The following is a 16,477-nucleotide window of genomic DNA, read 5'->3' on the forward strand; positions in this document are numbered from 1 at the left end:
GTAATAATGATAGCATTGACAGGCAGGGTTTTACGAGGGCTTATATGGATTTGGTGCTGTGTTTGGTGCAAACATGAATGCTCTGCTGCTCACAGCTACCCATGGGCCACTCAGAACATCCTGTTTGACAGGAAACAGTCAGAAGTCAAATGACTGTTTAGACCAGAACTAGAGAACAGTAGCCGTGGACTTAAATTTAGACTTGAACTCTGGAGCCCAGCTCTTACCCCTTGCCCCCCATAACTTTCCTAGAAACGAGGAAGGGCCGAGGGCTCAGTGCCATCCTAACAGTGACAGCTGAGTAATGGCACTGCTGTGGATACCTTATCTCACCAACAGAGGTCCTTAGAGATCGCCTGGTTTGATCACCCTCCTGCCACTGTGCAGTGGGACCCTAAGAGGGCAAGTAACAGCCCCAGCTTCCCCTGACGCAGCTGCATGCTTGTCTGGAGTACCGGAGGAGGGTATAGGTGGTCAGCTCTGCCTCTTAGCTGAGGTTCATGAAGGAGGCTACTGTGTATGTGTGTATGGGGGGGGGGGTCACACAGACAGAGCCCAGCCCCACTGGGGCTTGCTTGGTTTTTAGTGTGGCTGAGCAGTTTGGCAGAGAGGCATGTGGCCTAGGTTTCCTCCTGGGCTAGTGTTTGCAATGGTATAAATAGAGGCTTCCCTACTCTGACATCGTCTGTGACCAGGGCGCATCATGGTGCCTCTTTAGTCCTCAGTGTCTCATTCATAAGTAGGGTTTAATACACATGTTTTGGATTCCCCAGGGGCCAGCATGCTGTGGGGATGTGGTGAGTGAATAATACACTGTTGGCGTGATTTAGTGGAGGCATCAGTGGTTAGTGCAGACCCAGCTCAGCTGTCTTCTCAGGGTTGACTAAGTTCTGAAGTCTCGTGGCATCCCTTGCAGGCCATGCCAAGGGTGCATGCATGTGAAGGATGTATGTAAAGCCCTTAGCTCAGAAACACAGCTCTGGTAACTCTCTCTGAGCACGTGCTTGACGGTAAACGCGAGTGTTAGTGTCAGTTCATAAGCCTTTTATTTATGGTGTTAGCGACTGAACCCATGGCCACATGCGCACTAGGCAATGTTCTGCCACCGAGCTGCAGCCTAGCCTTAACTTGCAAATGTGCATTCGCATGTTTTTCCATATTGCTCCTGAAACAAAGCTGACTGTTCTCATCCATAGCCTCATATTCATACAGTAAAATATATGGGCCAAGAAGGGACAGTGACTCGCACAAGGTCACACAGCTGGTTTCTCAGTGCCCTGTGGTTTTGTCCAGCTCAGTCTGTTGCAAAGCCACTGCGGACTTCACGTCAGTCTCCCGGAGGGATACCTTCCTCCGCCCCTCCTTTTCCCATTACTCTCCAGAGCCAGCAGCTCCTTGGAGCTTCAAGCTTCGTGAATGGCTTGGTTAAGCACTCGGCCGTTAAGCGTTCATCTCTTACAATTTCAATCCAATTCCTATAAGTTTATTGGCAAGACGGGGTGCATTAGAGTTGCCAAATTTAATAGATCAAATCCTCGTGTCTGGGATGCAGTTTCTCGGAAGTAATGGGAGAAGAGAGATTTTATACGTTTTCATTTGGAGTGACTAGCTGCTCCTGATCCCATTACAGCCCCTGACTTAATGGCCGCCACCCCTGTCTGCTGCAGGAGTGACTTTCTCCATCAGCCTGCCATCCAGGGCAATTGTTTGTCTCTCCTTCACTCCCTGGTCCCTCCTTCCTGAGGTGTGTCCCCCCAATCTGTCTGCTCTGTGGATTGGCTCCCAGAGTCAGCCTTGTTTGCCAGGTCCTTGGCAGTCTGGGGCTTTGGCTACTACTCCAGGCAGCGCTGGGGAAGTCATTTCCATCTTTCCGGGGCCTGAGGACCCTGCTCTGGTACGTGAGGTTGCTCTAGCCTCAGTCTTTGCGGGACCCTCTGGGCTGTGAGAGGAACAGAAGGAATCACTACCCACCATGGGCTCCAGACTCCTGGATGGGAACTGTGGCTGAGGGCCTGAAGACATTTCCATTTCCGGCTGGAGCTGGCTGGGAACCTCCTCCCCCAAGATGCAGTAGTCTCCTCAGGAAGCTGTCAGCACCTGCTGGAGAACTCTCTGGCTTCCCTGGGCACTGAGCTAGCTGTGGGAGGGAGGACACTTGGTAACAGATTCTAGGGGACCTGAATGTGCTTTGTGCTTACCAGTTGTGTGATGTTAGGCAAATCCCCTCCTCCCTCTGAATCCCCAAAGGAAACATGGTAACTCGTTAATTTATTTTGCAAAGGCTCCATTGTCTACTCTATTCTAAGTACTGTTAAGTGCTGGGCACCTCAGACACAGCAAACTATGCTTGCCTTTGTGGATTTATATTCTTGTTGGAGAAGAAAGGCAGTAACATAACAAGTGATTTATTGCTCTTAAGGAGATAAGTGCTATGAGGGAAAATAAACCAGGGAGAGCTGAAGAGGATCCTGTGTGCTCAGATACAGTGGTCGCGTTCAGATACAGTAGTCAGGGTAGATTACTAAGGAGGTAGCATTTGAGCAAAGATCAAAGGACGAGTGTCCGCGGGTGACAGTATCTGAGGGACAGCATCCAGGCCCAAGGGCAGCAAGTACAAACCCAAGAAGGCAGCCAAAGGTCTGCATGTGAGAGGAGCAGAAAGCGAGGAAGAACACATGACGTCCCAGATGTGACAGGGACAGGGCGGCTAGCCAGAGGGCTTCCGGTGATGGTCCTCCAGCATGGCCACTGTTAGAATTACCTAGAAACTTAAAGAAATAAGTCTCCAAACTCATACTCTGAAGTTTTAGCTGGGCTGGTTAGTGTTGGGGACTGCAGCGGAAGTGTAAGGTCCTGTGCAGCGCGGCTTGTTACTCCAAATTGTCAGCCCTACAGACTCTACAGGAAGCAGGCCTGCAAGGAAAGCCATGGACCACGCCTGGCTTGCAGTGCTCAGTTGAGGGCCCTGTTCCCAGAGCTTCTGTGCATGACGTTTTCTTCAATGGTTTGATCAAGTGTTCTGTGACTTTGCAGGGGGCCCCAGCATATGGCGGAGGCGCCATGGGGAAGCGGTACTTCTGTGACTACTGTGACCGCTCCTTCCAGGACAACCTCCACAACCGAAAGAAGCACCTGAACGGGCTGCAGCACCTCAAGGCCAAGAAAGTGTGGTATGACATATTCCGAGGTGCGTGCTCGAGGGCAGGAGGCTGCTCCTGAGGCCATGCCCACCTTCCCTCTGTCAGACGAGGACCACTTTGGAGCAGTCTGGGATGGACCAGTTTTCTTACGTTTATTTTTATTTTATGTATATAAGTATTTGCTTACATGTGTGCTTGGTGCCCATAGAAGTCAGAAGAAGGTATCAAATGCTCTGCCGCTGGAGTTACGGATGGTTGGGAACCACCATATAGGGGCTGTAAACAGGTCCTCTGCAAGAGCAGCAAGAGCTCTTAACCACCGAATCTTCTCTTCAGCTCTATCTTTTTCTTAATTGTATGTGGTGTGTGTGTGTCTGTGTGGTGATACATATCTTTTATTTTAAGCACTCAGGAGGTAAAAGACTTCAAGTTGAGGCTAGCCTGGTCTATATAGTGAGCTCCCAGCTAGCCAGGGCTACATAGGGAGACCCTGTGCTTAAAAAAATAAACAAAGACTGGAGAGATGGCTCAGTGTCTAAGAGCACTAACTGCTCTTGCAGAGGTCCTGAGTTCAAGTCCCAGCAACCACATGGTGGCTCACACCCATCTGTAATGGGATCTGATGCCCTCTTCTGGTGTGTCTGAAGACGGCTACAGTGTAATCATATACATAAAATTAATTAATTAATTAATTAATTAATTAAAAACAAACAAACAACAAAGGCCGAGGCTATAACTCAGGGATGGATTGTTTGCCTAGCATGCAGAAGACCTCATGTTTGAATTCCAGCATTGCAAACCAGGAAGAGTAGAGAGAGGAATTGGCCAGGGTGGCAAATCCTTCCCTAGCCACGTGACCAAGGATTCTGGGTTTTGCCTGCCATGGACTGCCTGAGAGATACTGTGAGTCCGAAGGGCCCTCTTTGAGGAGTTAGTCTTTAGGCACTGGCTGAAATATAGACTTCTGACAACTTCTGGGAGCGGGGAAGAGGGTGTGGCCTGTAAGAGAAGCGTGGAGGAGATGAAGCTGACTGTGGGCTGGGTCTCCAGGGTGACCTTGTGGAGAATGCTGCTGGCTGCCATAGGTGTGGGAAGTAGCTATTCAGTGCTGGGCATAGAGGCCAAAAGGTTCTTCTTCCGGAAGGAAGGCTGGGTCCTTGAGGAAAGGCTTCCCCACCCTGGAGTGACGTGGTAATGGACTGAGGTGGGAAGCTCCCACACAGGGTCTGTCTCCATAGGCAACCGCAGGTGATAGCTGTATAGCTGTACCGCGCCAGCTGACAGGCACAGGGGATTGGCACTGTGACTGCATGGACTGGTGCAGGGCAGGACTCAGAGCTGGCAAGTTACAAACTGAGTCTTAGCAGCCAAGAAGGCAGGAAAGGGGAAGCCATTTCTTCTGAGTGGCTCTGTAAGATAGTGGCTCTCAACCCTGACTGTGCCTTTAGATCATCTAGGAACCTTTAAAGGAAAGTGCCAGTGAGGCTTAGTAGCTTAGGTGCTACTTGGGAAACTGAGGCAAGAGGATCACTTGAGGCCAGCAGGTTTTGTCTTTTTGAACAGGATCTACTCCAGCACAAGGTGACCTGGAACTATGTAGCCCAGGTTAGCCTTGACCTGCAGAAATTCTCCTGGCTCAGCCCCTTAAGTGTAGTATCCCAGGCATGAATCACTAAGCCTGACACATCCAGGAGTTTGAAGCCAGCCTAGGTATGCTACAAGATCTCATCCCAATTGGAACAACACTGGTCCTCTGACAGCATCTCCAGATGCAGGTTTCAGGGTGAGCAGTTGGGACCAGCCATGGCTGTTTGTTTGTTTGTTTGTTTGTTTGTTTGTTTTAAAAATAGAGTTTCACTCTAGCCTGGCTATTCTGGAACTCACAATGCAGACCAGCTATTCAGTCTCTCAGATGCTCCCCTGTTCCAGGTGAGGAAAGCAAGGCTCAGAGACTTGACAGAGGGAGAGTGGCCCACCAACAGCATAGTTGTGGGCTCAACGGCTGAGAGTGGAGGTAGGGTGGAATTCTGGAACAATGGGGCTCCTCAGAAACCTGGCATCAGGCCTGGCAAGGTCTCCTGTCTCCCAGAGCTGGTGGCGACTGGTCTGGCATCAGCTGGGCCAAATCATCTTGGCATTGGCTCCAAGTTCCAAGCCCTGAGTTGAGGGCCGAGCAGCAGAGGTCTTCATATTCCTTACAGAAAGGTGAAAGGGCAGACGCCATGAGTCCCCTCTTCAGACTCCTCACATCATCAGCCACACTGTCCTTTGAGCAGCTCTGTGAGGAAGGCTGGTGGCCACGAGAACCCAGGGTCTCTGGCGGTTGGTGGCTGAGCTGGGACATGAGCTCTTTCTGCTTCCCTTGAATAGCGTCCCCTTGCCACATCCCAGCAGCCCTGCAGACCCTGAGAGGCACTGTGTGTGTCCCCGAGAGCCGAGGCTTCCCTCAGCGCTGTTCTGTCCCTTCAGACAAATCCATGAGCCCTCCAGCAACTGGTGTGCCATGGGCCATGGTTAGGACAGGCACCGGCCCAAAGACCAGCTGCCTGTCGGTCACTGGGTCACTGGGTCACTGACACGGTGAGCCTAACTTTGTTGTATGTAAACAGACATAACAGGGGACAGAGCGCAGTAGACCCATGGTGACCAGCACAGTAGGTATGAAGTCTGTATGTCCCCGGAAGCACTGACCTCAGGCTCTTTGTCTCTTGAGCTCAGTCATTCAGCCATTGCTCAGTGAGCACCTAGTGCTGAGCTCCCAGCCAGCCTCTAAGGGTCGGAGGTGGGTAGAGCAGGCTCTCCTTTCACACAGTGTTGTTGAGTTACTTAGTGTGTTTATTTGTGTGTTTGTGAGTGCGCGTGTGTGGACAGCTTGTGAGGATCAGTTTTATTCTAGTGTGCGGGCTCTGGCTACAGAGCTCGAGTCTTCAGCCGGGGCAGCAGGCACCTTTATCTGCTGAGCCGCCTCAAGGCCCTGCACTCTTTTAAGCAAGGTGTTTGGGCGAAGTCCTTGGCTTGCTCTGACTGCTGCATTCTGCTGGTGTTCCCTTCCTGCCCTGCATCTCCTCTCTGTGGGCTCGCCCATCCCGCTGACCTCCCTCCCATGTCAGGACAGTCCCTGAATCTCAGAACTCAAGTCAGACGGCAAATCCTCAGGAAGAGCCAGGCCGTCTGGTGACAGGTTCAACACTTACTGCCACGACATCCGTGTACAGCAGTGCAGCTGTGGACTGGAAGGGGGCACAGGGTCTCACTTGCTGTGCGCTTCAGTCCACAGCCTGGCACAGTGCCTGGTACACAGGGGTGCTTCAGAAACAAGGGACTCAGCGAACAGACAAGCATGGGGCCCCGGGGGTGGCTGGGGTTAGAAAGGTGAAGCCCGAAGGACTGATACTTCAGGTCGCAAAGAGCGCCACAAGTCAAGTCGGGAGCAAGGCTGCTCTGAGTGGGGCCTGGGTTGCTGCGGGGTCGCAGTTTGGAGTCCTTCGGAGGCACTGAGGAATTTTTAGTGATTATAATAACTCTTCCTCTTGGAGGAATTAAGACAGAACTGGAAAATGTGTATGTGTTGTATAATCCTAGCACCTGGGACGCTGAGGCAGGAGAGTAAAGAGTCTGAGGTAGCCAGAGCAACACAGTGAGTCCAGAGCCAGCCAGCATTTCATAGTGAATCTTGTCCAAAGAGGGAAAAACATCCAGGTGAGCCCGAGCCTCACAGCTGGCCCCCCAGGAGGCTGACCTGGGAGGATCATAAGTTCAAGGCCATCTGGACTGCAGGAACCTGGGAGGGATAGATTGCCTGTGCACTTTTCTAGCTGCCACGTGCAGTGGAGTGAGTTGGGTGGAGAGACACCAGCTGGGAGCGAGATAGCATGGGATTCTCCCACACTCAGCCTGGATCCACTCAGGGCCCCGTGCCTGGGATCCAGGCTCAGCCCTCCAGCCAGCCTCAGTGGTTCTAGGCCCAGAAGGATCCTGGAAGGTAGTCCATTAGTGTCTGTAGTCCCAGGGATAGCTGGCTGGTTCTCTAGCCTAGCAGCCTCACACTGCAGGGATTCCCTGATACCAACTCCCACCCCAGAAGACTTCCTGCTCTGATAGCCACTGTTACTTACCCGGCCACTTGAGAGCAGTCGCATTGAAAGATCAGGGCTCTAGACTCACACCACAGTGCAGAGTAACTGCTGCCCCCTGACTGCAGGACCATGTGCAGCTCATCCTGCCTCAGGCTCAGTCCCCACCTTCACAGGATGGCTCTGTTAGCACCGCACAGCAGTCTTGTCAGGAGGGGACAACTGTGTCTACTTGGGAGTGCTGGAAAGGAGGGTACCGTGGCTGGCCACGCCCTGTGAGTCTAAGGTCCCAGCAGGATTGCCCCCAGCATCTCAAGGGCTCCCTGTCCATTGTCCCATGAAGCCCTACCAGCTGAGAACTTTCCTCCAGTTACATGGGAAAAACAGCTGGAAAGGCAGCGGCTTCCTGTGGCCATGTGCACCTGGGGTTGAGCACAGGTCTCCTGGACTCTGAAGAGCCCATGGCCTCAGAAAGGTGTGGCCAGGTGTCCAGCCTACCTTTCCTCTTGTCCAGGATAGATAGAAGGGCTCTGAGGTCAGGCCTTCCTGCTTTATTCAGAGTTGTTTGATTGTTTTGAAACAGGATCTTGCTGGCTTCAATCCCAGCACTCAAGAGGCAAAGACAGGGGAATCTGAGTTCCAGGACAGCCAGGGCTACATAGATAAACCCTGTCTTGAAAAAGCAGGAAAAGAAAGAAAAAAGGAAGGAAGGAAGGAAGGAAGGAAGGAAGGAAGGAAGGAAAGAAAGAAAAGAAGAAAGGAAGAAAGAAAGAAAGAACAAAAGAAAGAAAAGAAAAGAAAAGAAAAGAAAAGAAAAGAAAAGAAAGGCTCTGGCTAGATGGTCTAAGCTGTCCTTGAACTCCAGTTCTCAAACAGTCCTTTGTCACCCTCCCAAGAATCAAGGACTGTAGTGCACCGCCATGCCTGGCCTACTCACAGAGTTTTAACTGATTGGTACCTTTCCTCCTGAGAAGCACACAAATTTCAAACCATAACTGGACACTGAGAATAAAGACAGAAGAAATGAGAAGCCAGAGTTAAATGAGTGTCCCGAATGACAGCCGGGAATGCACAGGGCGTGGCTGGTGTGGCTTTGAGTGCCCACCACTGATGCCAGGAGAAATGAAGAGTGGGGGTCACAGCCTCCCTCTTTGAGCTTCCCCTTAGGCCCTAGTGGTGGGGGTGGGGTAGGAAGCACCATCCTATGTATCAGGACTTTGAGAAAAGTTTTTCATGTTGAAATACTCTGTGTCACTTAATAACAAGGGGCTGTCACCAACTAGAACAGTCTTGACATCAGTAAATCATAGGTCACCATTGTACATGTGGCCCACCATGGGGCAGGACATGTGTGTGCTCACAGGCTTGCAGGAAGTACACAGAGGTCCTGTTGTGCAAGGCTTTTCAAATAAAGCTCCCCATCCGAGTCCACAGTGTAGACAAGCTGCAGCCCAGAGCCTCAAGCCACCTCCTGGTCCTAGCTGGTCCCCAGGGGTGTAAGGAATGGAGGTCACCTCAGTTTGAACCCCTCTATTCAGCATCTCCACCCACTGTGGCCAACCCCAGCTTACGCTCCTCCATGCACAGAGAGCTCTCTTCTTAGCGCTGTATTCCACTGATTTCACAGCCCAAGGCTCTACGTCCTGGGTGGAATCATCTGAACCTGGCCTTCTCTTGCAGATGCAGCGGCCATCTTGCTGGATGAACAGAACAAGCGACCCTGCAGGAAATTCCTGCTGACAGGTAAGTAAGTGCTCTGCTCAGCTCTGGTCCTGACAGAAAAGCATCATCTTGTTGGCCTGTGTGGCACCCTGTAGTGTCTCCTCCAGTCCCTGCCACCATCCTGAACCACTTGTAGTTTGGCTTTAGCTGACTGGTCAATTGAAACATCTCTAGGAATGTCTTCTCACCTAGAGAGACCCTCAGATGTCAAATACGATTTTATTGGCTCACTTAGAATAAGAAGCCCTTGGGAACATAAGCCAGGGAACACTACTGAGGTCAAATTAGCCAGGGAGCCTGATCTCCTGTGTGCTCCTTCCCAGCAGGCAGAGATAGGAACACGTCTAGAATTACAAGTTCAGAGTCAGAACCAGGTGTGCTGGCTGTTCCTTTGAGGGCCTATGCTTATGAGGAAGTGAGTCTAGGGCTGGTGTGGGTGGGGCTGACCCTTCTACACATGGGAGCTTCTGCCAGGGCAGTGGTGGCGCACGCCTTTAATCCCAGCACTTGGGAGGTAGAGGCAGGTTGATCTCTGAGTTCAACACCAACCTAGTCTACAGAGTGAGTTCCAGGAAAGCCAGGGCTACACAGAGAAACCCTGTCTCAAAAAAAAACAACCACCCCCCACACACAAATTAGATCCTAGTCTAGGCTATGTAGCAAGTCCTGTGTTTAGAAAAAAGAATATATATTTCAGAAAGGAAGTAACGATATCAGTAAGTAAGGGAAACAGACACAGTTAAGGATGGAAAGTCAGGCACTCATGGGATAACTATTCTCTGTGCGGTTCTAGAGGGCCTATGAGCTCCTCTAAGGGATTCTAGGCAACCAAAGCAAAGATGGAAACCACAAGGACTCTAGTCATATATACAGGTGGTTACCGTGGGGCAGGCACTGCTGATGGACTAGGAAACCTGGGCAAATGGCCAGACTCCCCTCAGGAGACAGTGCTGCCTGACCAGTGGCCACTCAGATTCAAACTGCCTCTGTGTTTGTTTCTGTTTGTCACCGCCAAATCCTTATCCGCCTGGACTTTGAGAACCCTCATCCCAGGGCTCCCCATACCCAGCTGGGGTGGTCCATGAGAGTATGTGTTTGTTGCGGTAGTTATCCTAGCTGAGGACACCACTGATCTGTAATTTCCAAAGACATACTTCAGATTCCATGGTTGATAACAGGAAAGTCATCCAAACACTGACTTCTCCTTGGCAAAGATGCCCCCAAGGTCTCTGAGGAACAATCCAGCTGCTCCTACAAGCTAAGGGAGCTGGCGAAGCCCCAGATAGGGATGTGTGGCGCATGGTGGGCCGCTCAGGGATCCACGTGTAGCTCGCTGAACCAGCCCCACACATGGACTGGTGATAGGGATGTCCTGCGCATGCCTGTGTGGCCCAGCACTGACAAGCTCTAGCTGGACTCTCTGGGAGCCAGGTGGGCACCTCAGGCTGCTGAGTGCGAGTAGAGCCAGGAAGTCTGGATTTTGTTCCAGACTGGGGCTGCTACTCTAGATCTAAAGCCCTGCCTTTAACCTCTGAGACCTGTCTGTCACAGTGCCCCAGCTGCAGCAGGAGTGACTGTCTTCCCATTGCAGGCCAGTGCGACTTTGGCTCCAACTGCAGATTTTCCCACATGTCAGAACAAGATCTGCAGGAGCTGAGCATCCAGGTGGAGGGTATGTAGGGGTGAAGCGGGATTGACGGGATTGAAGGTGGGATGGGAGGGGCTCTAACAGCGGGAGGCTGCTCTGCACCACCCCAGTTCTCTCACACTGCTATGCGCTGTGTGAGTAAGCAGGGACTGCCACTGATGGGGAATCCATCCCTGGGCCTTTCAGGTGGGTGGGCCTCAGGAACAGGGCGGGGTCCCTAGGAAATGGAGCACACGTGGCTCCTTCCCAGGACCCTGAAGGTGTGCCCTGGGTTTACCCTCTGTCCCCTCAATGTTCCTGGATGCTTACCTCTCTTCCTTCCCTCCCTTTCCCTGTCACCTCTCTTCCTCCCCCACTCCCTATCTCCTGCAGTCAGGCAACACTAGCGTCCTTACTCAGACTTAGTACCAGGCGAGTACCCTACAACCCGTGGGGACAAAGGCTGCAAAAAGTACTTCCCTGCCGGGCTTGGTGACACACACAAGTAATCTCAGACTTGAAAGGTGGAGGCAGGAGGATCTGGAGTTTAAGGTTGTCCTCCTGAGCTTGAACTACATAGCTAGTTCAAGCCTGAACTCCTGGGACCTGCCTCCCATCCCCCATCCCCCACCCCCAAAACCCCCCAAAAGCAAGCCTTCCTGTGCAGGTTCCCGGCAGCCTGGTTATGTGACTCCGTGAAAGCTGGCGCGTCTGCCTCTGAAGCTCATTGCTCAGTCCCAGTTACAGACCCAGAAGGTTCCTCGGACGCTCCTCACTGTCACCTGTAGCACCTTATTGAACAGGTGGAAAAAATGAGCCAGCTCTTAGGCAGAAGGGCCTGCGGGCTGGCACCACATAGGGTTTCCAGGAGCCAGCCCCTCCCCTCTGCCCCCGCCAGTTGGGGGAGCACAGATGTGAGGCCTCATGGGGCAGCCAGAGTCCTGGCAGTCGCCGGCTGCAGCTCTTGGCTACACACGTGCTGCCAAGGAATGAATGGTTGGCTCACTATGGAGGGAACACAGGCCACAGGCCTTGAGCAGGAGGCTGGGCTCAGTGGAATCAGAGCCAGGATGAGGCCCTGGGGCAGGTGACAGTTTAAATGCTTCTGGTTCTCTCAGCTCCCCTGTCACCTTGGCATCTGAGTAATTGTGAAGATGGGTGAGAAGATGCCTATGCAGTGTGGGTGCTGAGCCTGTTCCTGAGTCAATATGGATCCACCAGTTGATTTTCCCCAGCTCAAGTCCCCTCCCCCATCCCACAGGGCTGGAGAGATGGTTCAGTGGTTAAGAGCCCTGACTGTTTTTCCAGAGGTCCTGAGTTCAATTTCCAGCAACCACATGGTGGCTCACAACCATCTGTAATGAGATCTGATGCCTTTTTCTGGTGTCTGAAGACAGCAACAGTGCACTCACATACATGAAATAAAAAGACCCATCCCACACTGCTCAGGGCCTGACTCCCTAGCATGTATGAATTCTTTCACTCGTTGCTTATTTTTTTAGTACAGTGAGGAGAAAACCCACGAAACTGAGACTTAATTATTACCTTGCCTAGGGTCAGAGGCCTGCAGGTACAGCCTCTCCACACTGCCTTCTGCATCCCCAGGTTAAACCCCTCTTGAGAGTGGAGCTCTGTGCCCATGGCCCGGCTTCTAGCTCCCCAGGCTTGGAGACTCTGTTAGAGCAGAGCGAGGCCTGGATCCCTGGGTCATTGTGCACAGAGGTGCTGGGGAGCTAGTGGCACGAAGGGGACAAACCTGTGGCTCTGGTCCTGACCTACTGGCCCACTTCCTCCTGACAGACCAGTACATCATCCCAGGGCTTTCCCAGCACCTGCTGCTCTGTGGAAGAGTGAGATTCAGGCCAGCGGGCTTGTCCCTCACCCTTCCTTGTCACTCTGTCCTCCACAGAGGAGAGGCGGGCCAGAGAATGGCCACTGGAGACTGCAGAGCTTCCTCAGGGCCACCTGGAGGACTGGCTGGAGAAGAGAGCTAAGCGACTCAGCTCAGCCCCAAGTAGCAGGTGCGGCTCAAATTTACCCCCCTTCCCTTCTGGGGCTGCCCGAGGCGTCTGTAGGAGCTGCCCGGGCCGGGGGCCAACCATGAACCCCACTATGGAGTTTCCTGGAAAGACGTGACTCTCCACTTGGCCGTGACTAAAGGTCAGGGCCCCACCCATGGCAGCTAAGCTCCTTATGTACCTGGTGCTCACGGTCCCCTCTAGGGCTCTGTAGAAGCAGAAACTCGCAGAGACAACAAGGTCATTATCCCACTGCATCCCCGTGACTCGGGATGCTCTGAAATGGACATCCTGTCAGACCGGGAGTGTGCTGAGCCAGGAGCTACTGAAGTGTGACCATGTGCTCTCCTCTCCTTGGAGAGTCAGGACGTAGCCCACACTGCATGTCATCAGCCAGATGCCCAGGGGTGGGGTAGGAGCTCTGTAGCCTCATGGGATCAACAAGGCCGGGCAGAGGAGGAACAGCGGTGAGCCATGCCTGGCTTTGTACACGTGGCTCTTGATTTTCAGAGTTCGTGTATCTCTGTGGCCCGAGGGACAGTGACTTAGCTATGGTAAGGGTGTCCTTCAGACAATTTGTCCAACTTTCTCCAGGCTCTGCCTCAGGGTGAATGTTGAGCTTCTTATCCCAGAGGAAAGGGATTTGTGTTGTTACTTAATTTTGTTTTTTCACATTTGAGAGGAGGTATGCGACACACACGCTGCGGCAGCAGGTGGTCAGAGGACAACTTTCTGGAGTCAGGTCTCCCTTCCCACCATGCGGTCTTGGCTGCAGTGCCTTCACCTGCAGAGTGTTTCTCCAGCCCCTGCTAAGACATTGACCTGCTCTGTACTTTACCTTTTCAAAAAACAAAAACAAAAACAAAAAAAACAAAGACAACCCCCGGCTTCATTGTTTATGTGCGTGGGTGCTTTGCCTGCATATTTGTCTGTGCACCATGTTCATGCAGTGCCTGTGGAGACCAGAAGAGGGCATCGGATCCCCTGGAACTGGAGTTACAGATGTGAGCTGCCATGTTGGGGCTGGAAATCAAATCTATATCATCTGGAGAGTACCCTGTGCTCTCCACTTCTGAGCCTCCTCTACAGCCCTGTTCACTTTTAAACCTGTGCCCTGTATCTGTATCCCCACTTTAAAAATATATAGTGCGGAGCTGGAGAGATGGCTCAGCACTTAAGAGCACTGGCTGTTCTTCCAGAAGTTCTGAGTTCAATTCCCAGCACCCACATGGTGGCTCACAACCATCTGTAGTGGGATCTGATGCCCTCTTCTGCCACACAGGTGTATATGCAGATAGAGCACTCATATACATAAAATAAATCTTTAAATACATACATACATACATACATACATACATACATACATACATATATAGTACAGCCAGATGGTGGTGAGATACACCTTTAATCCCAGTACTCAGGAGGCAGAGACAGGCCTTGTCTACAGAGTGAGTTCTAAGACAGCAAGGCTACATGGAAAAACCCATCTTAAATAGTAAGCAAACAAAATACAAATTATACACACACACACACACACACACACATACATACATACACACTACAGAATATGATACCCCTTTCTTCTGGACTCATTTAAAGGGATGTAGTTTTGAACATTGTGTAGGAATGTAGACTCCTGTCATGTCAGAGGGTTCATGCTAGTCAGAGAGCCACGGGTATTCATTCTGACCCCACCATAAGGGTCTGTCTGAGCTTCCTGCTTGCTAGCTGTGGAGTGTCGCCTGCTCGCTCCACTGTTCTCTCTCAGCAGTCTCCTTCCCTGGGAGGGAGTGGCAGCCTAGGCCCCCAGGGGCGGTGAGAAGGGTTCAGGAAGATCTTGTCTCAGACCTTTAGTGTGAGACAAGTCGACAGCAAAGCCATGGTGCCTGCCTGACTGCACAGACATTCTTAGTGTGGATGTGGGCACTGGGGATGGCCCAGGGGAACTGAGGGGGATGGACCAGCCCGAGTCACTGCCCCACATCACATCGTGACCACACGATGGCGCGATTTGGTGGTCATGGTGTGTCCTATGCATGGTCCTGGGCATCTAGGGAGCCCGGCACACTCTTGTGCAATTCTGCAGTGTGCTCTTCTTCCTCAGGTACCTGTGTCCTTGGCCAGGCATGGAGGCCCTGCTTCTCGTGCCCTCAGCCCCTCTGCTACCAAGTTCAGGGCCCAGCAGCCCCCAGTCTCAGCTGGCAGTGACAGTGACTAGATGGGGAAGATGCATCTCTGCCACCCCAGCTTCTTAGAACTCGGAATCCTGGTTCTGGGCCCACTCTCCCCCTGGCCACTCCCAGGGAACTGCTTTTCTCTGTAGCTGCCTGTTGTCTGTCTCCACCTCAGCACCGACTTCCTGAGGAGGTGAGGTGACAGTGCAGAGTGAGGTTATCTGGCCTTGAACGGAGTTACCAGCAGAGAGAGATGGTTTACTCTGAGTTGTGTCCCGATTCTGTTCCAACCACTCCTGCTTTGAGTTCTGCCTGCGCATTTGTGCCCTGTTCTGTCCTCTGCAGCCCCTCCCACCACAGCCCCACTAGTGTTGGAAGGGGCCTTGGCTCCAGGCCCCGCCTCCTGAGACTTCCCAGTGCCCACTGCAGTGCCCCCTTAGGAAGAGCACAGGTCTGAGGCCCAGTCCGCTCTCTACCTCTTAGCTTTCCTTGGGTCACACTGGACACCGGCCTCCCTCTTCCAGCAGAACCCCACTCTGCCTACAAGCAGAAACAATGCCCTGGGACATGGTGACTCTGAAGACACATTTAGGGCAGCACAGACCTAGCCTGGCTGACAGCACCGAGGGCCCTTTTGGGGACTTCTTTCAGGATGTGTGCTTCCCCCAGGGCACACATGCTACCTGGATCACCTAGCACCACTCAGACCTGTGAGCTCCAGCACCACAGGCAGAAAGCCCCTACAAAGCCAGGCTGGCTCTGGGGGGCAGGGGGGGGGAGGGGGGTGCTTAGCTTGTTGGTGTCTGCTATTTTCCTCAGCCTTGACCCTGAGGAACAGGCCAAGAGCAGACAGCAGCTGTAGAAGGGAGCCTCTGGCCTCAGCGGACAGGACAGGACAGGACACACAGACTAATCCCTGGCCGGCCAGGCGGTGCCGTCCGCGCTTCCTATTGTTGGCTCTTGTGATTGTGCGCTTATCCTTCCTAATCTCCCGCAGGCTCCTCTCTGGGCCAGCGCTCTGTCCCTGTACATTCACCTCTGTAAGACGGTCCTTTTGATAAGGACCAGGGCTGGGGACATGCCGGGCTGCTGCTGCTGCTGCCCTTGTGCACAGAGCAGGCAGGCCATGAAGAGCATTGCACACCTGTGCCCCGCGAGGCAGGGTCCTGGCAAGGTCTGAAGGATGCCCTTCTTAGAGAACAGGTCTGAGGCTTAGGGGGCAGGAACTCCCCAAGACCACGCCTCCCTGGGGGAGCCTCGCCATTACTGTGACCCCACCTCGGGAAGCCCTAGGTTGGCTGACATGGGGGCATGCACTCCCTCCAGCAACTGTGGAGTCTCTCCTACACCTAGTCCTCTCTGTGCCTGGCGGCGCTTATAAAAGCCCCAGGGCCACAAATCATGTCAGGAGCTGCTCTCTGCTTTCTGCACTTTGCAGCAGGCAGTGGCGCTGAGCAGGGGGTGTCCTTGTCCACTCAGAAGCTGCACTCAGGGTTCCCAGCAAGACCTCCACTCTAGGCAACTCTGCTGTGGTGTGCCTCAGGGCAGGCTGGGTGGATGCAGCCAGGCAAGCTCAGGTGGTCCCCATTACCACCCCTCAGGCCCGCCTGTCCAGATGCCTCCCAGGAGGGTCAGGTGCTTCTCCTTCTGCAGAGAGCTGGCTGCCTGCTACCCAAGATGGTCAGGAGCTGCCAGGAAGTCCCTCAACATTGAGGTAGAAGGA

General features: G+C 52.9%; 1 protein-coding gene across 2 annotated transcripts in view; it reads left to right on the forward strand.

Moving 5' to 3' along the window:
- Window positions 1-16,477, forward strand: part of Zmat5 (zinc finger matrin-type 5) — a 31,076-nt gene that overhangs the window by 13,192 nt on the left and 1,407 nt on the right. Inside the window, exons 2-5 of one of the 2 annotated variants that reach the window (XM_052198840.1) lie at window positions 3,034-3,187; window positions 8,894-8,956; window positions 10,527-10,607; window positions 12,472-12,583. In XM_052198840.1, the coding sequence (XP_052054800.1) occupies window positions 3,061-3,187; window positions 8,894-8,956; window positions 10,527-10,607; window positions 12,472-12,583 (383 nt within the window). In that variant the 5' untranslated portion in view covers window positions 3,034-3,060. The remainder of the gene's footprint in view (window positions 1-3,033; window positions 3,188-8,893; window positions 8,957-10,526; window positions 10,608-12,471; window positions 12,584-16,477) is intronic. The other variant, XM_052198841.1, reaches the window with a different exon arrangement.

The sequence above is a fragment of the Apodemus sylvaticus genome, chromosome 11, assembly GCF_947179515.1.
Source record: "Apodemus sylvaticus chromosome 11, mApoSyl1.1, whole genome shotgun sequence".
Lineage (NCBI taxonomy): Eukaryota > Metazoa > Chordata > Mammalia > Rodentia > Muridae > Apodemus > Apodemus sylvaticus.